The sequence below is a fragment of the Erpetoichthys calabaricus genome, chromosome 5 (genome assembly GCF_900747795.2).
Source record: "Erpetoichthys calabaricus chromosome 5, fErpCal1.3, whole genome shotgun sequence".
Classification (NCBI taxonomy): Eukaryota; Metazoa; Chordata; class Cladistia; order Polypteriformes; family Polypteridae; genus Erpetoichthys; species Erpetoichthys calabaricus.
The window spans coordinates 232607503-232633630 of NC_041398.2; the positions used below are offsets into that span (position 1 = coordinate 232607503).

The 26128-nt window shown below is 36.7% G+C and overlaps 1 protein-coding gene across 9 annotated transcripts in view; it reads right to left on the minus strand.

Moving 5' to 3' along the window:
• Positions 1-26128, minus strand: part of rapgef2b (Rap guanine nucleotide exchange factor 2b) — a 401507-nt gene that overhangs the window by 153389 nt on the left and 221990 nt on the right. For 8 of the 9 annotated variants that reach the window (XM_051928101.1, XM_028802636.2, XM_051928099.1 and 5 more), the window contains one exon: positions 8294-8461. In XM_051928101.1, the coding sequence (XP_051784061.1) occupies positions 8294-8461 (168 nt within the window). Of the gene's footprint in view, positions 1-8293; positions 8462-9030; positions 9050-26128 lie in introns of those variants that run through there. The other variant, XM_051928103.1, reaches the window with a different exon arrangement.

The following is a 26128-nucleotide window of genomic DNA, read 5'->3' on the forward strand; positions in this document are numbered from 1 at the left end:
ATGTGATGAGAAAAGTAAGAATGGAGACCTGCTGTAAAAAAATATATATAGGAGGAGGAGACCCGGGTTACAGAAATGTAAGACTTACTTACCTTGGCTAGCCTCCAATCAGAAATGCCATCCACATTTTCCAACAGTTGTTTTGCTTACTCTCTATTTGTGTGTTTGTGTGAGTCTCACTACCAGCAAGAAATTACATCATAGGTTGCAAACATTACTTGACAAAGTAAAACACGCTGCAAGTTATCAATTGCTGCAGTACAGTCATATTTGTTCTTGTCACGCAAATGAAAAGGATGAACAGGCACAGAATCACATCAGTGCTTAACCTTCTTGGCATCAACCCTTAGACTCTTTTGGGCACAGAATTCTATGTACATACAGTTAACCCCAAATGCCTATCAGGATTTAGCTGTTATAATCCAATATAGAGCATTAAGTCTGAATAAAACTTGGGACAGTATTCTGTTGCTATCTAACAAAAAAAAAAACATGCTGCAAAAAAATCATGAATTTTTCAATACATTTTGCCACTCTAAGGTTACTCATCAATATTCATGAATGAGACACAGCCTTCAACTAAAACACAATAGGGTGTAAACGAGAAGCTGTAAAGTTAGTTTTAGAACAAACTGAAACTGAACCATTAGATGAATTAAGCAACAGTGATGACAATTTGAATTAGTCATTAAGACATTGACACAAATAGTGAAACTGATGCATACGGCACTCCGCAACCAAACCACCGTGATATGTCTAATAAATCTGGTCACCTGAAGGTACACCGTAGTGCAACTAGGTGCGTCACAAAAAGGCAAAATAATTGCAATCAAGCAGAAAGACAACAATGACGTTAGCCTCCTAACCATTGTTCACAATGCAGCAATTGTTAATGTTTACGTCAGGGGAAATATGAAACAATAGAAGTAATATTAAAAGAAAAATTTGCACAAAAAACATGCTTCTACTGTCCTGATTGCAACAGTGTGTTGTGCACTGCCACACATGTACTAAATCCATATACCTGTGCTACTGGGCTTATGTTGATGTATTTATGTGTTTCTGTTACAAGTAATAACATTTTCTTTGTTAAAAAAATAATCAGTGTTTTTGACTTGTTCTTAATGGGATAAACATATTGCAAAGAGGTTAAACAGAATGTTTTTTCTTTCAACACTGACAACAGCACGCACATTTCCAAAGAGAAGGCCTCTCATTACACCAAGAAATCTCATCAGCCAAGAGAAACAGAGAGAAAGAGATTTGTGGTCAATCAGTGAAGTTAAGGAAAGCAATATACACCAGTCAGCTCTACAATATTTTAACCTATTGTAAGAATTTTTACCGCATCAAAAAGTGCCATCTTCTTGATCATGATAGCCTGTACTTTGCAAGGGAACTGGATCTTAACAAGATGTTGAAAGCTATTTAAATGAATAATCCACAGAAAATTGTAATTTCTGCATTTATTACTTACCACCTTGTTTGTAGTGATGGAAAATAAACGTCTGAAGTCATGCTTTCATTGAGAGTGGAGATCACAAAATTCCTGATACAATGGGCATTAATAGCGATCAAGTCTAGATAACAAACAATATCAAAACGTCCACCAAAGGGAAAAAACTCAAATTAATCAGGCTGCATGTTCCAAATACCCACATCGTCACGACATGTATTTTGACTAAAAACACTGTTAAAATAAACCACTTCTAGAAAGTGTTCTTGTACAGAGATAGAAGTGCATTTAAACAGCACTCATTCACTGGCCAGGAGTCCTGGCCAGTAACAGCACACTTATTGGCCAGAATGGTACTCTCTGTAGAGTGGTCCCAGAGATGCATATAATGAGAAATTAAAAGTTTAAAAAAAAGGTAAGAGAAAATATTATCAAGTGGAAAATAAGCCTCGTACCTCAGGAAAATCAGGATGGAAAGTATAGACAAATGAATGAGAGGCAGATCTTCCATTCAAAAGCATGATCCCCTCTGAACATTTTTCCTGTTCATGAACTATTATGACTTTCAGAAGTATGTATTCAACAGTATTTCAGCACAAAATACATTTGTGTTGCTTGTTGCGAGGATACAACTGGATGACCTGACACGTGGATTATGTTACATGAGATTTTTCATTGATGTTTTGATAATATTTGCTGTTGGTTTTTGATATTGTCCAGAGTCTGTCTCCATAGATGCACATTTTATCTCAGTTCTCCACAGCCATTGCTACAAATGATGTGTGGTAAAGCCAATGTCACATAATATGACTTCCAGTCTGAGGGGATATCACACTTGCCAAGTGCTCTTGCTGATCTCGTAACCAGACTGTATAAGTTTACACAACTGGTAATTGAGGGGCATGTCAAACTTAGCAACTGTGAGATTATTTTTTAGCACAGACTTGCTCGCCCCCTTTTTCTGACCGCCATTAGCTTGGTACATGAAGGGTTAACAGGTAGTGAGAAATCAGCAGCAAACTCTACCCATTTTTTTCAAAACTCTCATGGTAAATAAAACAAGAGACACCAGGCAGGTGAACTTCTCTTCTGTTTGTGTGGTCCAAAACACATGCATATCTTATTCTTTGTTGCTGCATTACAAGCATTGTATTTCTGGCTGAGCATTAACTATTTGTCAGCTTTCATGCACACAGAGTCCCCATGACTAAAGACCAAAGCAAACTGGTTTGATTTTGTCAGGACGAATCACGGACTAGTTGGAGTGAGCCACTGGGTATGCCAGATTAGGTGACATTGTCCTTAGAGGAGCATGCCACAGACTGCCACCAACTATGTAAGATTAAGTAAGTGAAGACTACGACTGAAAATTGCTGGAAAAGTTGTACAATGTAACACGGTCTTAACACGTTAAAAAATAATTATTTTTTTTTTATCAGGAGCATAATTTGGGTGTAAGCAAATACTAAACTTTTAAGTAAATTAAGTAGATACTGCCCCTTTCTGCAGCACATTTTTCAACAAGATTCTACAGATTTATGAGAAATACTACTAATGTGGCAGCCTGAGCCCAAACAAATTTCTATATTATTTTTCAAGTTAGAAAATGAATGGATTTGTGTTTCTTTAATTTATTACTAGAAGCATGTTTGTATTTTGAGGAAAGGCATTGAACAGAGCCCCCCACTCTCCCAAAAACACTGCAATGATCCAGCAACACTCAGACATTTCACACATTGCTGAGGCAAAAGATGTTCCTTCATTTCCCTGCCAGTTGATTCTAAGTTAAAAAAAAATAGCCTTTCTGATAGGAGGCTTGGCACCAACTGTAAAGAAAAGTATCTTGAGAGTGTCATGGACTGAATTGGCGTGCCTTTCATTTTTTAAAAATGAGAACTGAAGCAAAATGACACTTATTACTGGCTAACTGAACAGATTAGTTAGCCAATAAAAGGTGCCATTTTGCTTCAGTTCTCATTGTATCCATAGTTGCTAACATGATACCTCACCCTACACTATTTTTTAAAAAGAAATTACATCTTGATTACATCTTGCCTGAAGAAGGGGCCTGAGTTGCCTCGAAAGCTTGCATATTGTAATCTTTCTAGTTAGCCAATAAAAGGTGTCATTTTGCTTGGCTTTTCTCTACATTAAAAAGAAATTAAACAGTTTAAATGGAAAGTGGGTAAAGGAAAGACCTTGCAGAATAAATTGAATTCTAAAACTAGACAGATCGACAAATGTGCATTTCCCGGTATTTGTCTAAGTTTGCTCAGCAAACCCTCAACATGTAAGCAGGCTTTTACATGTAAAACTAAACGTAGAGCACAACTAACGTAAGCTGAGTGGCTAAATATTGACTGTTACTGTGACTTTTTGTACATTTGAACTGACCTGAAGATGAACATTTAGTAAATCCTTTAAACATAAATTAGCATTTCAGTCCTATCTAAACACCATAATTCAGAACACTTCTAGATTTCTTTAAACATTCCTATTACCTTTTGGGAATTAACTGTACACATGGGACTGTTTTCCGGCTCTCACAAGGCTGTGAGAGAGTTCACAGTACTATTCATATACATGGTAGATCTCAGTATGTACAGTTACAGTACTGCTCCCACGAGAACAACATTTTTGACAGTGAATACCATAATCTGTAACTAATTACTATTATCAAAGAAGATACAAATTTCTCAAGTTTTATACTGATTATTACTCTTTTAATAGCAATCATTTGATTCAAGAGAAGATTTCTATAATAACTAATAATGTCACAGATTTTAAAATTCAAAGGCATCGCAGCTTTCTTTTTTATTGGTTTTATTTTCCCTTCAAAGTAATTAAGCATTCTGTTTGTAACATAATCTAAGTGCAGCAAGTGCTTTTTAAATGTGGGCTTGAATTAAAGCACCATGGGCTATGCACAATGAAAAGAAATGGTAAGATTAAATGAAACAGCATGGTAACACGTGCCAGGCATGTTATAATGAGTGGAACAGCAGAAATAGCAAATCTGCTGCAGAATTCTCACCAGAGAATACATCCCACTACTACTTCATTTAAAAACAGATTTTTTTAAACAAAAACGATCTCCATCCACATTAGCGTTTATATATTGTTCACAAAACTCTCTCTCTCTCTCCACAATAAAATGACAAAAAATGCACATGAGGTAGTGATTCACCTCCACTGGGAATGTGAGCGTCAGTGAAAAAAAAAATTCCTTGAAGGGATAGAAACACCTCCGGTCAAGGAATTTATTGCAAAACTGTAGCGACCAGCAAATTAATTGCCTTTTGCGCATGTACGTAGCATTCAACCTGCACAATGCAGATGTATACAGGTAAACAGGGCGGAGTGGTGGCTCTAAGGCTAAGGATCTGCGCTGGTATCCCAAAGGTTGTTGGTTTGAATCCCCGTCACTGCCAAGAGAGATCCTACTTTGCTGGGCCCTTGAGCAAGGCCCTTAACCTTCAATTGCTCCAGGGGCGCTGTACAATGGCTGACCCTGCGCTGTGACCCCAAGGAGTATGCAAAAACTAACAAATTCCTAATACAATAAATTGTATATGGCAAAATAAAGAACAAAAAAAAAAAATCCCAACCCCATAGGTACTGCACTCCATGGAAAGCAACCCTTCTATACCCACTATGTTGGAATACGGTTTTCTTCTGTAAAAGGTGACTAATCAGAGAATGAAACATTGTAATGAGCAGGATTCAATCAGGGAAGATCTACATAATAAGTATAAACAAATCAGATCGTGATTAGTGTCTGCATTTTCAGAAGTTTACTTTTTTACCTGTCCACACTGCAACACCAAGCCGGCATCTTCATTTGTGTGCATCTCTCTTTTCAGGGGATGGAAACGGCAGCGTTGTGTGAACGAAAGGTGAAAATGGAAACTAATGGCTGTGTTTTAAAATAAAAAGATACTAGTGAGGGTGTAGCCAGAGTATTAAAGGTGAATTAAGGGTGGGTCTCCACCCAGAATAAATTAAGACATTGAGGTCTGTTTGTTGGAAAAATGCAACTGATAAAAGGAGCGGATACAGGCGAAAATGGCCTGTGCTGTACATCAGAAAAGCCAAATTCATCAATGGTAACAAAACAGACATATTAGAAAGCAAAACTCAACTCATTTTACAGCAAGCCCATGCCATAAGGTGCTATATAAATAAAATGAATCATTATTGTTATATCTTGCTAATATGGCCTAAATAGGTGGAAAATACAGCAGGACAGTTCCTTTCATAAGAAATAATGCAACACTTGTCCCTACTCACTTTTCCTTTTATGAAACTTTTTAACCTAAAATGCAAAGCTAATACTGAATTGTGCACTAGTAAATTAATAAATTAAAAAGAATCTAATAAATTGCAATTAATGACAGTTAATGAAGTGATTTTAATACCTTAAAAAGACGAAGTCTTGTGTGTTGTGGCTTTAGACTTTAGTGTGAATTATAATTGGAGGAGGTCTGATGAACACAATTATTGGGATTTTCAATAATGCATTTTGGTTCATGTGATAAAACGGTTTGGGATGTACAGTATTTTAGTCATAAACATCTAGTCATACAGGACGAGGAAGACAGTTGTCTACCGCACCTCTGAACATTACTGTTGATTACATGTGTCCCCTTATGGCATCAATATATTCAATTGTCATCTGATGCTTTTAGTACAAATAAGTTTATTTTATATACAATACAATGTTTTACATTTATTTTATTTATTTTTACAATTGCAGCACAGGAGGTTTAGTGCCCTACTCACTGGTATAACAGCAAGTCAAAAGTGAACGGGGTATTTAAAGCCTAGAACCTTAGCCAATAAATTACATTATAAGCAAGACAATATTTTTAGAAAATTCCAGGAACATAGGTTTAGGCGGTGGCTTTACCAATCTCCAGATCTTAATTCAGTCATAAACAGTGTGATGAGAAGGAATAGGTGGTTCAGCATGACAACTCTATACTTTCAACAGCTTGAAGAGTCCAGACCTAGGCAAACTCAGGCAGTTATGAGTGCAAACAAAGGACTGATTGGCTCTTACAATAAACACTGAGTGACCACTTTATTACCTACACATACTTGCCTTTAACAGAACACATCAGCATAGCAATTTGAGCAATAAAATTAGGCTTCATTGACCAGTTTCTAAGAATACGGTTGTACTGTGAAACTTTAAGGATACAAAGTAATGCACTTTGGAGTCAAGCAGCATTTCAAGCCAACATAATATGGGCACACATAGCTTTGAACACAGCACACAATGTCCTCATTGCAAACCAGCACTCTTGGCCCTATAATAACCTCCAAGTTTTAAAAAGACGTCAAGGAATGCAATGTTTGTCATGTTAATGTTTCATCTTTTAGATAGAGACACTGAATTAAAATTCACAAAACAAAAAGAGTCTTCTCAGAGCTGATGCTGCTATCGGTCATGGAATCTCCATAAACCTGATCAGGTTAAATGACTTTGAAAAGGAATGGATGGAGTTAAGGCATAACAATCATATATTAAACACTTCCAAACCAAGACGCACAAAAGAGGCTTTACAATAATTCACAAAAAAAAATTTTCTAGCCATTCAAAAACTAATATTTTGTGCATTGTTTGTGCATTGTCATTTTCCTTGGGTATTGAAACAACTTAAAAAGACAAAGGAAACCTAAGATATAAAACTGATTGGACAATATCTTGAAAAAACGTGGAGTGCAAGACAACAGTGATAAGCAAGAAAATTTACAGCAACCATATCCATATTCCTTTGCAAGTGGTCATGTTAACATCTGCAGCTGTACCTTTGCCATCACTCTGACAGCACCCAACACAGCCACTGAGACTCTATGCCACCAATGTCATTCCTTAATAAGAATATATATACATATGAAAGGTAGCTAACTGCCTATGGTTCAACAGTCAGATATGAGTAGTCCATGTCCCATTCTGTGCCATGTAATATATAACAGCTTGGCAAGCATGAACAGGAGTTCACGGTGTTGAACAAGTGTATTTTGTAGAAAATAATACAGTATTTTCGATTTGTATCACATAAATGAATCCTCTGGACACTTCAAAGAAACTTCTGCAATGGTTTAGTGGTAGTCAAGTAAATCTGATTCTTAACCAAGGTTGTACTTCATTAAAGTTTATAAATAAAACATAAGCTTGCAGGCAAAAAAATGCATATTTAGAACATTTCTTCTTATACTAAATATGCATTTAAGGCATATTTTTTTCTTATTTCACCTATTTCTTGTGTTATAAATGTGAATAATGGATATGTAAACATTTTGCTTTATTTGATCAATACCTTCCATATACATGAATATTTTAAGTAATTTCCTAATTTAAATGCACCTACCTTTCAAGGTTATGTTGTTTTTTGTGTGATTACTTATACAATTAAAGTCATATTTCAAAGCAACAAAATTTACACACCAAAAATAAGGTATATTCTCAAAACAGAATACCTAAAAAGATTATTATTCTAGCCAATACAAAATATTCAACAAATGTGATGATGTACCATTTACATCATAAATAAAACTGAAGGAATGAAGAGATAGAAATTAATTTGTATAATTGTAATGGAATGCAATAATAGGAATTCATTATACATCTGAATGAATGGTGTAATAGAAATTATACTTCCCAAAATTTCTATTCTGCTTTAAAAGGGAAGACCTTGCACCCTGCCTACCCTGGAATGCTTGACCAAAGCAGGTGCCACAGAAGCATGCAAAACACACCAGTAGATCACTTGTACTGTGACAAGACTGCAGGAAATGATATAGACACTATTATATGGCCTGATGACTCACCGTATGGTATCCTCGGGGTAGAGGTGGTTTCCCGACCGGGTACGGATCCACAGTGTCAATAATGGTTTGTCTCTCTCCTTTCTGGTTAATCTTCCTAAATCTCCTGCGAGATTGCCTGTGAGATGCTTGCCGCTGAAAATATTCCTCATTTTCATCCATATAGTCCACCTGATGACAAAACACAAGAAGGTGCCACCGTTAAGCCTTTACCCTTTTTTACGTCATTAAATGCTCTCTCAGGCTGATGACATGGACTACTGAAATGAAAGCAGTGTGGGACCTGAGACAATTACAGACATTTTGACTAATACACTAATGCTTCACCTGTTCAGACAGCTGTCAAAAAGTATTTCAAAAACCCCTGCTGATTATATTGTAACAACTAAAAAGACAAGAATGGCCCTGGATCTAAACATAGTCTTTCCTTTCTGGTGTTTCAAGGGCAAATGCAATGTTACAAGCATTCAATAGAACAAGGCAAAAAAAAAAAAACCCTCAGCAATTGTATTATCAGATTCTCACTAAGCTGATGGCCCACACTGCAATGGCAGATAAATACACCTGCACAGATTAATAGTTAGATTGAATAAAAAATAATAAATAAATAAAAAGGCATACATAATCTCAATGAAATGACAGAAACAAATCTTAAAGATTTTAAAGGCTCACATGATGTATACACTATGGTGAATAAAGAAAATCCTAAAATAATAATCATAGAAACATTCACAGCTTACACATTCTTTTCATGTCTCCTTCACTGCAGTCTCATATTTTACAACAGCATACCATCTCCTGCATTATACATCCCTGTACCGTATTAGCCGTTACTATAGCAACAACTAGGGAACATTGTTAACGATTTGGAGCTAGACCAGGGGTGGGCTGAGGGGGGTTTTCAGGGTTTTACAGTGAAGAAGAATAATAATAATAAAATCATATCTGTACTCTCAAGCCTACAGGGTATCATATGACAGAATGCTTTAAAAGACATTTGTACAGGTAGCAAGAGAAAAGCCACTGTGCGGACAGCATTCAAGTTAAACCTACATTGAGGAATGTCTGTCACTCTAAGTGTAATGTCACTTTTTTTTAAATACCTACTACATACAGCCTCATTGGTAAGGTAAATTGCTAATCTTTTTTTTTTTTTAATTTCAAACTTGTAACCACAGAGGATGCCAGGCTTTTAATTTTCTTTCAGTACTGTACTATAATTTTAAATGTAAGCTTCAGCAGGTTACCAAACATGCAGCCAAAATTATTGGAACTGATGCAGATGATTTGCTAAGTGTCTGTCAGAGGGCAATGTTGGTGATGTCAGACACCCATTATACATACAAATAACCTTTGGTAAATCAGTGACATAGTCACTTTAATGAAAAACCTGAAAATTAAAATCTTAAATGGGGGGAAAATAGAAGCAAATGTAATGTCAGAATTCTACATTACTGTCTAATACCTCTTTAGGTATGACCAAAGCTACCACTTGCATTCCAAAATACTGTGGTTAAAATGAATGCCTTACCAGTAATGAAAATGAGTGATAACATTTGAAAATGACGCCATATACTCAAAGAAAATGGTCACAGATGTTAGCTTACTATTTGCAGCTCTGTTTTCAGTGAGTTTCCCCATCTGTTATTTTCACTTACTGAACAAGCGAAAAAGTGAAGAGGGATGACAGAAAGTGAGAAGAACCAAGAATGCTTTCTATGTGAGTCTGGCAGCCTTGTGATTTTCATAATCCTCAATCACTTTTATAACAAGCAATACTTTAAAGTAATCCATACTGCAGTAGAAGAGAGGAAAGTAAGGCTTAAACACCATGAGGACTTTTTAAAGGATGTCAATTGAAACATTTTCTAATCTAATTATCGAGTTCAGCTTGCATCTATCTCCAGCAGCCAGCCTTGGATGGGGTCCCCAGCCCACTGCAGGACATTGATAAGTATAGTATTTCCATGGTCACTCTTAAGGCCACGTCACACTAGACAACTTTTCCTGCGATTTTCAGTCGTACACCTCATTTACATAATCTGTAACATGATAGAATGGAAAATACAAAATGTGGCAGAGACTGTGGCTGAACTATCTAAATCTGTTAACCCTTCATACACATGATAGAATGGAAAATACAAAATGTGGCAGAGACTGTGGCTGAACTATCTAAATCTGTTAACCCTTCATACAGCACCAGCTTTGTAAAAGCAGCATATTATTAGTCATCACAAAAAGGAGAGCGCACAACTCACTGGAATTTTGGCATGCAATCTCTAAATTTGACATGCCCAGTGATTTTCAATCATGTAAACTGCCCAGATGATCAGATCAGCAACTAAAGTCTGACATACCCAACGACAAAAAGCTGCATAATGCAAGATTGGCTTTACTTGACCAGTTTTGACTGGCCAATTAACTTAACATGCACACTTTTAGGACGTAGAAAGAAAACTTAAGGACCTTGAGGAAAACCTACAAAGTCACAGAGAGAACAAGCAAATGTGACACAGACAGTGTGGAGGCTATAGCGCTGTCAGAGAGTAATGAAAACTACTGTACCACTAAACTGCCTCACTTAAAGAGATACAAATGAACAATTACCAACTCAGTTCATCTCTTTTAGTTAGATTTTTTTTTTTAATCCGAGTGTGACGTCAGACATTTTTTTTAGAAAGCATGGTACCACAGTGGAAGCAATCTCCTATGGTCATATGCTCTAGAAAATTACCAGAAGATTGAGATTAGTTCAGATGCATTCAAAAGTATTTCTCTATAAAAAAAAAAGGTGTTAAGATTTGCATTGAAATAAGTTGAAACTGACAAAAGTAACTGGCAAAGCAGTCACTTTGATTTAAGTTTAGGGCTTTACATACTGCTTAAAAAGAATAAAAGAAATGAAAATGGCATGAACAAAATTATTGGTACCCCATACAAGTTAAAATAATATCATTGGATTGAAGTGATATCTCAAGCAGACTAATTACTCTAATTAGAATCACGTGTCTTCAATCATGTAATAGGTCACTCTGCCTATTTGAGTGGAGCAAAGTCATCACTCAGCTGTCTTGTATCATTGTGTGCAAAGAGCTTTTATTTATTGTGACCATGGTAGATAATATTATCAAGAAATGTATGGTCCATAGGACTGTAAGCCAACCTCCCTGCATGTGGTCGCAAGAGGAAAACTGAACCTGGACTGAACAGAAGAGTAGTCAAATGGTGGAGAAAGAACCAAGGATAACATCTAGATAGATTCAGGCTGGCCTCCACAATCAAGGTTCAATTGCTTCAAGTTGCACCATTTGTTGCTGTCTAAATAAAACTGAGCTTCCTGGTAGAAGATGCAGGAAGACACCACTTCAGAAAGGTAGATACACAAATCCCAACTGACGTTTGCTAAAATGCATGTTGACAAGCCACAGTCCTACTGGGAGAAAGTCCTTTGGACAGAAGAAACTAAATTAGAGGTTTTCAGTAAGTCATAGAAGCTTTGTGTTCACATAAGACAAAACAATGCTTATTAATAAAAACATTTCAACTGTGAAACATAGAAGAGGCTCATTAATGTTATGGGGCTGCTATGCTTTCTCCGGCACCTGGTGCTTTGAAACTGGGCACAGCACAATGAAACCAGAAGATTATCAAAGCATTCTAGAGTGAAATATTCTGCCCAGTGTCAGTCAAAGGTTCTCCAGCAGGATAATGACTCAAAACATACCTCAAAAAGCACCCAAGAATGGAGAAGTGGTCTGCTAGGAGTCCTGTTGTGAATATCTATGGAAAGAGCTGAAACTTGCAGTTGTGAGAAGGAACCCATCAAACCTAAAACAACTAGAGCAGTTTGTTCAAGAAGAAAGGACCAAATTGGCAGTTGGAATGTACTACAGAAAGTGCCAAATTGCAGTTATAGTCTCAAAAAAAATCATGCTACAAAATATTAGGTTAGGGTTCCCAAGAATTCTATCTGTACCATTTTCATTTGTTTTACTTTTTAAAAATAATATTTTAAGTCCTAAATCAAAAAAGCAAAGGGGCTGCTCTAAGGAACATGGAATAAAAAATGGTGAATGCCAATTACATTTGTCAGTTTCAACGTATTTCAATGAAAATTGTGATTCTTTTTAAATAATGGAAGGGGTTACTGATACCTTTGGTTGCATCTATATTACTTAATTATATGGATTAGTGAGGCTTAAGAGGGAATGATGACTTGTATTTGCTATATTGTGCTGAAAGCACTGTACAAATCAGTATGAAAAAATACGCTATTTAAATGATCGAAAAAAAATGTAATTTGTTGAGATATAAACATGTAATAAAGCCATGCAGAAAACATTCAAAATGGGACAATTCAAATAATAGTCTGTTTTGTAAATGCTCCTTAAAACAGCGGGTAACCAACTCAGCAAGACACTACTAGGGAACGCTCAATCTCCTTTTGTCTTTATGTAAGTTATAGGTGCAGTCTCATTATAAAAGATTTATCTTGATGCAAGACCATGAAGATCATTAAAAATAAGTAATACAATTTTGAAATAAACTCTAAAAAAATTAAACCAGTTAAAGGAGATAAAAATATTCTTTTTTTTTTTTTTTTTGTAATACTTTTGGTGGTTGTATTTCCTACTTTAGAAATTGCTAATGGTGTGTGTGTTTTTTTTAATCTGACAGTCAGATTGATCCTAGCAGCATTAAGAGTGCCTTATAAGAGTACACATCATATACTTCGGAATGCTTGGGCTCACAGTGCCACTCAAGCCTTCTTTATGAATGCTTAGACTAATGTCCACTAACTACGATGTTGACATGAAGTAGAATGTGAAGTTTTCAGCAGATGCTACAGTTTTCATCATCAGCTTCTTTGAAAAACAGAGCCTTTGCAGTTTTACAATGTTAATTAGTGGAATATTTGTAGAGGAGGGCCAGGCTGGTACTGTGCCAATTCAGAGAACTTTGATGCTGGACGATCTGCTTCACGGTTTTTCTTTTCATCTTTATAGCTATTATTTTGTAGTTGACTCCTTCTTGGACTGTTTTGCCTGATTTGTTGATGTGATATAGGCAAAGCCATGTGGCCATTTAGATTGTTTGGACAATGAAGAATAGTCATTAGTTCTGTGAGAACTGTTTCTCGTCTGTCTTACTAGCAGATTCATTTTACACAGACAGAATATCCCTACATACAATGATTGCAGTTTGCTTTTTTGTCATTCTGGGAAACATCTTATTAATTCTATGTCCTCACAGCTCAAGAGTCCTGGGTTTGTATCTCACAATTTGAACCTTCTCATATTTCCTCCCACATCCCACAGATTTATGTATCAGATGCCTGTACTCAAGGCAACTCATAAGATTAGAACGCATTACAGTTGATCTATATTTTTTACAGCTGGAGCACAGGCATATTCAAGGTCACACAATGAATCAGAAGTGGACATGAAAACTTTAAACCTTGTAGTTAAAGTCTAGAGTTTTAACCATTCTGCAGTTTCAAATGCTTAAGTGTGAAACCTGAATGTTATGTTGATTGGCACCTCTACACTGTTCCTGTATGAGTGTCTCTTTCAATGGGATAAATGGATTGTCTCATGCCTAGTAGACAGGATCTTCATTTAGGGTTGGCTTCTTTCTTATACCCGAGATGCTTCTGGGGGTAGGCTTTGACCTGTACATAGGAAAAGGCACTTTTGGAAAATTAATTAATAAAATACTGCTTTATGAATGGAAGTGTACTGTCTATCCATCTTTTTTTTTTTTTTAAATAGCTGCTTGTCCAATTTGTGGTTGCACAGAGCTGTGCATACTGCATATCTCAGCAGCACTGGCCACATGGTGGGAACAAACTCTAGAAAAATGTATTAGTGCATTGAAAAATACATCTTTGAGATGCAGGAGACAAAGTGAGGTATCTAGAGGAAAAGCAACAAAGATCTGTGCAAATTCCACACTAACAATGACTGGGGCAAGATTCAAAATCATGTGAGGCATGATTTGGGGTGCCATGTTATCCCAAAACATACATTCATAAAAACAGCAAAACCCATAGCTAAACCGCTACATTTATTATTTTTATTGTATACTGATCTTATTGTATACTCTCTGACCATAAAGCAGTACTTTTCACTGTTTCATTACCTCTCCCTCCCCTTACCTGCAAACGACAAATTTCTTACAGAAACCTTAAAAATATCAGTCCCTCTATCCTTTCTGGATCCATTTCTGATCTTTTACTGTCTTCACCTATTCCATTAACACTAGATAGTCTTGTTGACCACTATAACACAGCATTAGAAAAAACAGCTCCTTTAAAACATAAGGAGGTTTCCTTTAAACGTTCAGCTCCTTGGTATAATTCAGAATTGCAATCTATGAAAGCAGCTGGCTGACGCCTTGAGAGAATGTCACGTAAGACTGGCCTCACCGTGCACATCCAGGCTTTCTCTGACCACCAAAGGGCTTACAGGGATTCACTAACTGCTGCCAAGAACACATATTATGGCAGAATAATAGAAAGTGGCCATGATAACCCAAGGGTTTTGTTCTCTGTACTTAATAAACTACTCCAACCTGCATCTGGAACAACTACCTCTTCTTCTAAAGTCTGAGAAATTCCTCCACTTTTTCTGTAACAAAATTAAAGATCTTAATAATTCAACTAACATAAATACATCATCTGTTTATATCTCTCCCTGTTTTCCCACTCCATCCAGCTCCTTCTCTAAGTTCTCACCAGTCACATCTGCTTTTGTTAATGACCTGCTTTGTAAGATGAGGCAGACTACTTGTGTACTGGACCCCATTCCCACCACACTACTTAAATCTTGCCTTCATGCCATAATCCCAACTATCACAACAATAATAAATTAATCCATTGACACTGGCTTTGTGCTGCTCACTTTTAAAATTGTTTCTGTATCCCCAATGTTAAAAAAAAGTCTGGTCTTGATACTGACAATCTTAACAATTTTCGGCCTATTTCCAACTTACTTTTTCTGTCAAAAGTTCTTGAGCGTGTTATAGCTTCCCAACTCACCAACTACTTAACTTCTAATAACTTGATGGAACCCTTTCAGTCTGGTTTCAGAGCACAGCACAGCTGTGAAACTGCTCTGCTACAGGTAACCAATGATTTGCTTATGGCAGCAGACTCTGGACAAACCAGCATATTAATTCTGTTAGACCTCAGTGCAGCATTTGACACTGTCAGACATGACATTCTACTGTCCAGAATGGAGAACATGCTGGGTATCTCTGGCACTGGCCTGCAGTGGTTCAATTCCTACCTGACTGATAGGCAAGACTTTGTTAGTCTTGGCAACAGCAGGTCTAGCACAGCACCAGTCATACATGGAGTTCCTCAGGGCTCTGTCCTCAGTCCTCTTCTGTATTTATATGCTTCCCCTTGGCCATATTATTCATAGCTATGGACTGGGTTATCATTTTTATGCAGACGATACTCAACTCTATTTCAATGTTAAAAGTGGAACTTCATCAGAGCTTTCTCAGCTCACAACTTGCCTCAGTGAAATTAAAACTTGGATGGAGCAGAACTCTTTAAAATTAAATTGCAACAAAACTGAACTCCTGCAAATTAGGACTAAAGTGCAACTTAATAAAATGAGCTCCTTCCCAGTCCATCTTGGCGATGATCTCATCAGACCTGCCCTCTGCTGTAAAGAATCTTGGTGTCATTTTTGATTCCTCCCTCTCTTATTCCGCCCACATAAATCACATTAAGAAACATTCTTACTTTCACCTCCGTAACATATCCCATGTTCGCTACTTCCTCTCCTTTTCTAACGCTGAGAAACTTGTCCATGCTTTTATCACATCCCGCATCGATTTATTGTAACTCATTGCTGGCAGGTGCCCCTTCTAATCTTATATCACAGATCCAGTTGATTCAAAACTCTGCTGCAAGAGTCCTTACACGGACCAGCAGCAGCGAGCACATCACACCCATCCTGCTTCACCTTCACTGGCTCCCTGTGTCTTACAGGATTGAATATAAAATTCTATTAAGAACCTTCAAAGCTTTAAATGGCCTTGCACCAGACTACATCAATGATCTTCTCCATCACTATGTGCCTGTCCGCCCACTAAGGTCCTCTGATTCTGGCAATCTTGTTGTGCCCCACACTAATCTACACTCCATGGGTGACAGGGCCTTCAGCTGTATAGCGCCCAGACTCTGGAATGACCTACCAAAATTAATCAGGTCAGCTGACTCCAAGAATTCTTTTAAAAAACAACTCAAAACTCATCTGTTCAGGAAGGCTTTCAGCTCTACCTGACTTTATTACCCTTCTTTCAATTTACCTCTATGTCAAGATGCTCATGTAACCTGTGTGTGTGTGCGAGACCATCCATTATGTTGTCTGTTAGGCTGTTCTCTGAACTTACTATCTTACTCTTCTTTATTTATTTATTTGGTTTAGTACAATGCTATATACTGTATACCCTGCCGTTCTTTCTTAAACTCTGTGAAGTGCCTTGAGCATGGGAAAGGCGCTATATAAATAAAACATATTACAATAATTATTATTATTATTATCTAAAGTCTTTATCCAAAATGTTTGATGGAGTCATGCTACAATTGTTTACACATATTTTTTACTTTTGAAGCAGAGGCATATGAAGGAATATTTTGGACAAAACTGAATACAATAGAAGTAGAGTGAAATGTGCCAATAAATAACAACATAAATGTGAGTATAAACATCTCACAAGATTCATGTTTTGTTGCTTATTTCTTTATGTATTTACTTATTTCCTCATTTATTTCAGTAACATGTATGCAACATGAAATATAGCTTGAAATGAAACCTGTCACTTGCACTCGTGAAAGCTGAGAAACAGCGGCTCTAACAAGTACTGTTTTTTGAATGGTGAATCATCTCCAATATGGTTATATGTGCTTTGCTTAGTTTGGGAATCCTGTGGTTTATGTGCAGGCTCAAAGTTCCAACTGTGCATGTCGGAAAATGACTTCAAGAAAAACAAATTCACCATCAGGAGTCTGCATTGTAAGTGCCTGCTGTAAATATGGCGCTTGACAGTGAAGGGTTTGCATCCACTCTATTATTGGCGACAATTCACCAATCAAAAAAACATTATTGAATAGAACATGCCCTCTCAACTTTGATGAGTGAAAGTGACAGTGTTAATTTCATGTTGTATGCATGTCCCTGAAATACATGAAGAAATAAGTACATAAATAAGCAACAAAAATATATTTTCTGACACATTTAATAATTTATGCTCACATTTCATGTTGTTTTTATTTATTGTCATATTTCACAGTACTTTTATTTATTTGCATACTTATTTATTTAGGTTTGTCGTAAATATTCCTCCATACAGGCAAGGTGAATGACTTGCTCAGGGTCACACAATGAGGTGGAGGCAGGATATGAACCAGCCACCTTGAGGTTTAAAGTCTAGAGCTTTAGCCTTTATGCCACAGTGCCTACCCAAATTTAAGGCCTTGAATAAGTCTTTAACATGCTTGTATGCCTGAAATGGCTTTTTGGTCGTCATGATTTGAACGTTTGTATTTAACTACCGCCACAGCTACACTTTAAGGAATTAAGTATTAATGGTCAGATAACCAAATTCTGTCTACAGCATGCATTAAAAAAGCATCCTAATAGGATTTCCATCACACTGTCTGAGGAAAAAAATGTTAAAATGACAGCTCAGCATGAATTTATTACAAATCTTCCATGTCATTTGTCCATCATGCTTAATAACCTATGAGAGATAAATGCACTGCTCGCTAGCACTGTGCATTAGTAAGTCTTTGTGTTCAGATAAATTTTCTACATATTTTTGTGTTGCACCTCTCACAGTGGGGATGGCATAGAAACCATTAAAGCAGAACATATGCTGGATTTAAAAAATGTGTTGTAAATAGTGTACCTCATAGAAAAAGAAGAAAAGAAAGTTGAGATTGTGTCATTGATGAAATTAATGAAAAACATATATCTCTGCAAGTCCATAAAGTGAACTCCCTTTGCCTTCCTAGTAGGCATGCTTACTAATGCCAAACAATAGTAAGACACCATTTGAATGTGCATGTGCCTTATTATGCCCTTCTGAAGGTTTGACTCAGAGTGCTGACAATTTGGCAGCATACCCAGACTAGCTGCTTTATTCAGTATGTCTTGGTGCTTTTCATAGGAATTTGATTCTAAAATGGAGTACATGTAGTTTGTGAATGGAGAGGCTTGGTTTAGTGTGATCTGATCCAACAAGATGCTAAAACTACAGTGTACATGGTGGTTAAATGACCCTATAATTTATGCATGAATTTGTTTATTTTGTCATTTTTACCTCTGATTGTAATTGAAAATAAAGTTAATGTTATCATTTACTGAAAACAGCACCATTTATTTATATTCTCAAGGTCACACAAGGTCCAATGGCAAGCTGTTTAGCGTTTCACACCTAATAGCACAGCCCGGAAGGTCCTCATCAGGGACATGCTGTATGCCAATGATGCTGCATTGACCACCCACTCACCAGAGCAACTGCAGGAACTTGATGGATCGGTTCTCCAGAATATGTGAAGACTTTGGCCTCACCATTTAGTCTGAAGACCAATGTGATGAACCAGGGTGTCAAGAGTCCACCCTCAATGACTATCTCTGACCACAAGCTGGAAGTGGTGCTTCTCAGTTACCGAAAACCTTTCCCTGGATTCAGAAATTGAGCAGAGGACTGGCCGTGCTCCTTCAACCTTCACCAAGCTGATTTAAAGATTATGGAACAAAATGAAACAGACTCTCCACGACAAGAAGGCCATCTACAGCACCTGCAGACACAGCACTCTGCTCTATGTCAGTAAATACTGGACATTTCAGTACAAACATAAAAGGCCATTAAATGTCCTTCATATGACCAGCATCATGAGAATTCTCAACATCAGTGGCAGGACCAAATGACAAACGATTAGGTCCTCACATGTGTCAAAGATCTCCAGTCTTTACACCCGGCTCAAGCAGTGCCGACTCCACTGGATTGGCCATGCCATCCAAATGTCTGCTGGAAGGTTCCCAAGGATCCTTTGTACCGTGAGCTGGCTGCTGACCCAGGGCACAAGATTGTCCTCACCTCCGCTTTGAGAATATCTGCAAGCGTGAAACGTCCATGGACAATTACGTCAACATCTGAAAGGAATGTGCCAGTTATCGCGTTCACTGAATAAAGGAGATCTGGAGTGAAGCCAGCAAAAGGAGAGACCATGCCGAATCAAGCAGCAGCAGAGAAATCAGTACAGCAAAAATAATTCATGGAACAAACCCAGGAAGCAGTGATTGTTTGTGTAGCCATTGCCACTCACAAATTGGGCTCTACAGCCAAACCAAGCACTGTGTCAACACCACCACATGATTCTCTATCCCATCCATTTGCGTATATGCCATAATCTCCTGAGACCCACAGATGTCAGTACAAAACTTTGTTTCTTGGTGCAAAAAGAACTGTAAGCTACTTAACATCGGCAAAACCAAGGAACTGCTTATTAACTTTCATTACACCAAAGAGTCTCTATGTCCGGTCACTATCCAGGGAGTGAATGTGAAGGGGCACTGCAACAAGTACTTGGGGGTCCACATTAATGACCTAGTCTCATAACAAAGAAGAACAATACAGGAAAAGGGAAAAGCAGGCCCTTGTTTCTCTTCTTTCCTTTAATATGGGAAGTGACATTCTTCACATCTTCTAAAGCTCTGTGACAGTCAGTGTAATTTTCTATGCTGGTCAGGTAACATCACTTCAATAAAGGCCCACCAAATCAACAAACTAAAAAGGCCAGCTCAATCATGGGATGCCCTCTGGACACCCCAGAGGTAGTACAGGAGGAGACAATTAAAACAAACCTGAGTGTCATTACAAACAAAGCTGTACATCCTCTCCATGACACACTAACACAGAGAACTTTCAGTCAACGAATTATTCACTGAAGTGTGTCAACAGCAATATGCCCGTATAACTCCTCACTGGGACTGGGACTGCCAAGTCAGAAGTTTTCTTTTTAATATCTTCCTTTTTAGTCATTCTGATGAATATTCGGACAATATTCTGTGTCTATATTTGTTAATCTTTATTTATTTATTTATCTAAAAAGCTTCTGAAAAAAGCTAAATTACTCCCTGGGGATAAATAAAGTTCTATCTATGTATTTATCTTAAAAAGTATCTATTTCAAAAATATGTTAATTTGCTTTTGCAAGCTAATCATCTGAAAAAAAAATCAAATTGGCTGAATATTTTTTGATATCCATTTTTATTCTGTTGATCTAGTGTGTCTTTGCCTGTATGTCACATATATGTTATCTGACATTTCAGCAGCCCTTATTGCCAGATTCAGTAATCTTAAGCACCCCTTAATGATTTTCATCCACTTATTATCCAGGAGTAAAGTTTTCCTTTATTGAATTTTGATTGGTTAGCACCCTATCTTCTGATTTCCTCTAACCAATTGAAGTGCAAAGAAAAAGTAAAATCATTGGAAAGTAAAGAGTCTTCAATTGTTGTCCATTTTTAAACTGACTTTAGACTGCTGCATTGAAAATCAAAAATAACTAAATTATTCAGTGTATTTTTAAAAATAAATGAACTCTTTAAAAGAGTGTTGTAGCTGTTAGTTTCATCACTTATTTATGGCCACATCTTTATATCCTTGATTTGATTTTAGCAGTTTTATTTATTTTTTTTACAGTCTTCTTTTAAATTTATTCTTTCTTTTTGGCATACATTGCTCTCCATATGTTGCAGATGGTGTGCTGCTTTTTCAAACACATTTTGCCAGTGAGAGCATGTGCAGCATCACAAATAGAAATGAAATGGTTTATGGAATAAACAAAAAATATTACTTACCAGAAATTCAATAATTGGTTTATTAAGTACCATACATGTTTTGTCAAGTTATAGAGCTTTTACCCTTGTATGTGCATGCAGTAACTATGAGCCTTTTGCTCTAGACAGGTGTTTTGTTTTTAGATAGATAGATAGATAGTTTTTGTTGTTTTGAGACACTAACTTCCATCAATCTTTGGTTACTTTCTCTCCTATTTAGCCTGAGGCCATATTAAGCAACTTTTAGTCATTAGATATGTAGTTGATCTTATTGTGAAACAGGACTGAAAATTACTGGACATGTTTATCAATCATGTACTGTCCTTCCAGCACAGTTGTTCTTGCCCCTTTTCTAACAGCCAATAACATGCTGCCTGATAGAGTCAGCACTGTATGAAAGGTTAACATTTACAGTGAGATCAGCTAAACCTCTGCCCTTTTTTTCCCATTCTAGTATGTACAGTAAATCATAAGACATCACACAGATGAGCTTCTCTTTTCTTTGTGAGGTCCAAAACACCTTTGGTCCTTATTGCTCATCGCTGCATTATATGCATTGTACTTCTGGATGAAGATTAATTGGTAGTCAATTTCCACGCACATAGAGTTCTCTCCTGTGGCTTAAGATTAAGTTTGATTTTGTCGGGTGAGTCATGGATTTGTTGCTTGGTGTGTCAACTGTAAGTGCTATTATTGTGAAGCAGAAATACCATGGAGCAACAACAGCTCAGCCATGAAGTAGTAAACCATGCAAACTCATAAACCAGAGCTACTCCATTAAACATAAAAATCACCTATTCTCTTTTGCATTATTCTCAACAGAGTTCCAAACTGCCTCTGTAAGCAACATCAACAGAACAACTGCACGTTGGCAACTTCAAGAAATGGGTTTCCATTGCCGAGCAGTTGCACACAAGCCTAAGAACACTATGCGCAATGCCAAGTATCAGCTGCAGTGGAGTAAAGCGTGTTACCATTGAACTCTGGAGCAGTGGTGGGATGAATTGTGCTTCACTATCTGGCAGTCTGATGAATGAATGTTGGTTTGGCGAATCCCAGGAGAATGCTACATTCCAGACTGCATAGTGCCAACTGTAAAGTTTGGTAGAGGAGAGATAAAGGTCTGGAGCTTTTTTTTTTTTTTTTTTTTTTTTTTTAAGGTTAGGGCTAGGCCCCTTGGTTCCTGTAAAGGGTACCTACCGCCAGTGTTAAAGCATACAAAAACTTTTTGGACAATTCTGCATTTCCAACTTTGTGGCAAAAGTTTGGGGAGGGTCATTTTCTGTTCTAGCATGGCTGTCCTCATGTGCATAAAGCCAGGTGTATAAACAAATGGAGGACCTTGAGTATCCTGCACAGAGCCCTGACCTCAAGCACATTGAACAGCTTTGAAATGAGTTGGAATGGCAATTGTGAGTTAGGTCCTTTGGTCCAACAACAACAGTACCTGACCTCATAAATTCTTTTTTTGGCTGAATGGGCACAAGTTGCAACAGATACACTAAAATCTTGAGGAAATCCTTCTCTGTAGAGTAGAGGCTGTTACGGCTGCAAAGGGGTGATCAACTCCATATTAATGACAATGGTTTTGCAATGTAATGTGCAATAAGCTCATATAGGCGTGATGGTTAAATATCAAGAACATTGTGGCCATATAGTGTACAGAGTGTGTCACAGTGATGCATAGATTTGATTCTAATACCCAGTCCAGAGCTGTCACCTGCCTCGCACCCATTGGAAAGGTTGTAATGGGATTAAGTGGGTTTGAGATATGTAAATGTAATTTGAATCATCTGTTCACATTAGGGTGCAAGTATTGGATTAACTGGCGAATATAAATTGGTCTTCTGTAAGTGTAGGTGTCCATAGCTTCTGGGCATGAATGGGCTCTGACTGCTTGCAGCTCTGAACGGCATTAGACCAGTCTACCTTTCTGTGTTTTGTACATATTATTTGTTTTTAAATATTGTGCATGGTATTTCTCTCTTTATGTTTCAACATTATGATTTTTGTCTGTGTCGCATGTATTTTTTCACATTATACTTGTAAGTAATTATGGTATATTATGCTGAGCTCATAAGTATAAGTGTAATTAATAAAAATAGAATTACTGAAAAAATGTATTTTTTTTTTGTACGGTACATAAAAAAACCTTAAAATTGTAATGGATCATAATCACTTTTATTATACAAATAAAAATGTCAAGCTAAGCTTTGAAAATATTCACCTCCTTCTGTCCCTAGGCATATAATATTTGATAGCAGGACCTTTCACAGCAATTGAAGCCTCAAGTCTTTAGTGGTAAGTTGTATCCAGTTTTACACATTACACAAATTTAATAGTAACACTGTAAAAAAAAGCTAAGGCTTGTTAACTAAAAACAGAGCCAACACCATCATTCAGTCTTAATTTCAAAGCTGAGTGATAATGACATGCAGTTGTCAGGATTTCACAATCTATTTTGTACATTTTGTGTTAGTCTTTAATTATATCATTCTAATTTAACAGAATAAACTCTGAAGTGTTTTGTCTATTGCTTTAATTTTGACTCAAAAACCAGAACTGTGTGCAAAGAATCTTAAATGGAATTTCATTTACTACAGCACAGCATTTACAATGTGTGTATGAACCTTTGCGGACGACCTTCTTACCACAACCACAAGCCTCCTGTTCTTTCAAGACTGTGGCTGCCATCTCTAAATTCTGCTACTCCATTTACAAGACAAGACTTATCTTGGAAACAACAGTGTACTCCGTGCTTGACTAGAAATTTTAAAAGTGATATTATACCTATAATATGAGGTGGCTATTTCAAAGAGCAGCCCCTGAGTAGCAGATACGCTAAAAAATAATTACTCAAACCCACTTAATCCTCTGCAAATTGGTCTTCATGTTAAGTAATTAACTGACTTACACTTTTTAAATTGAGCACTAATGCTGAAGAGCATTAAGTAAGACAGCATGGTGACTAGCAGAGGTATCTCCAAAGGACCAAGGGTGTGTTACCCAGTCTTGTAACTATTCTGTTAGCAGAATTTATATATTATCCCTTGTCTGAATGTCACCATTCCACCACATACAAATGATATGCATGCTCAGATGCTCTGCTAAATTAGGCAAATGAAGGTGTAGATAAGAGTGTGCTCTGCTATGAACTAGAATTCCACTGAAGACTGATTCCTGCTTTACAGTCAAAGCTGCACCGACACTGGCTCCATCTCCCTATCGCCCTGTACACAGGACAGGAAAAGGACGGATGAATTATTGAAGAAAATGAACACTCAGACTGTTTTGGAAAAAATGGAAACTTTTGGTGTGAGAGCTCTGGAAATTAATTATGACGTAATATAATACAAAAATAAGAAACTGACAAGATAATTATTCTGATTTATCTGCTGCTCTATTGTTGTGAAGTTAATTGACATCACAACACTGGATGAAAAAGAGTAAGAGAGCTACTGTATTTGCTCATTTGAAAACACCCATTTAGAAAGGATTAAGTGGGCTTGAGAAATTAATGGTATCTGCAACTGTTCTGTTCATTTGCAGATCGCTACCAAATTTATGGGTATAACATCACTTATTAAATTTCTAGTCAAAGTACTGAAAACACTGTTTCCTAGGTTAATCTTGTCCTGCAACTTGAGTTGCAAGATTTAGAGATGACAGCCAGTCTTGAAAAAACAGGAGTGTGGGTGGTGGGCAGGGTAAGAATATGGTCCACAGTGGTCCTTGCATGTGTGGGAAACACTGCATTGTTTAAACTGAATTTCTGTTTACTTTTAAGTTGTACTCCTTTTAGATATCTTTGTTTATATCCTTTATGTTCAATGTACTTTTTATCTTATCAGGGAACTTGATCATTTGAATCAAGCCAATTGTAATTTAGGGAAGAGACAAAGTACTCTAAATTGTTTCAGTGTGAGTGTTTGCATAAGTTTGCACTTAGACAGACTAGTGCCCTTTTTAAGGGGTTCAAGCCAAATCAAGTTCATTGTCCGTGCACGTAGTACAAAAAAATTGTTATAAGTGAGCTTCAAAAATAATGGAATAGATATATGGCTGCCAGAAGACATTAAGAAAATAAATTTTTTGATACTGCTATCTCACAACACATGGTCTTAAAATTTAATGTTGTGAAATTTAAAAAAGCCCATGCATATATATATATATATATATATATATATATATATATATATCATTTTTATATGTACTGTATATATTGTGTGTGTTTATAAATATTTATCTATTTATGTATGCATTTATTTATTTATTTGAAAATGCTTCTATAAAGCTAAATTTACCCCTGGAGACAGAGATCTACGTAAAGAAGATTTTAAATGTATTGCATAAAATTGAACTTCTGTGTTCAACTTGTCCAAACCACCATTCAATTTTGAACTTACTTTTCATTAAGAATGTAATATGCACATTCCAGAGAAAGTTGACAAAGGTGGGATTCAAATCCAGGTTCTAAGTTTAATAAACAAAACAAATTTAAGACTAAGGTACTCAGTAAATCATGACTAAATGAAAGCAGTAATACAGTTGCATGAAGTGATTTTTAAATTTTCAGGTATCCTAATCGCACAATCATAAATGAATATTTCACCAAAAATGAATTTTTTTTCAATATGTTACTTACCCTATGTAGATTGTAATGATGGTAAAGAAAAATTTTTAATCTCATATTTTTGTGAAGAACAGACAAAGTTTCTGATAGAAGGAGCCCCAATGGTGACCAACGGTAAACAACAAAAGGCATTATCAAAAATGTCAATGACAAAATTTTACACATACACATGTCAAATCATTAAGTCATCAGCTCAAGCCATGCAAAATGATGTGTTTTTTTGCTAAAATACTGTTAAATACTAGCTTCTCCCCTTATTTATTGGTCCAAAGTTCTGTGTCAAATTCAAAAGCACCACCCTGTGTTAAGAGGCTTTTGGTTTATGGACTATCATCATTT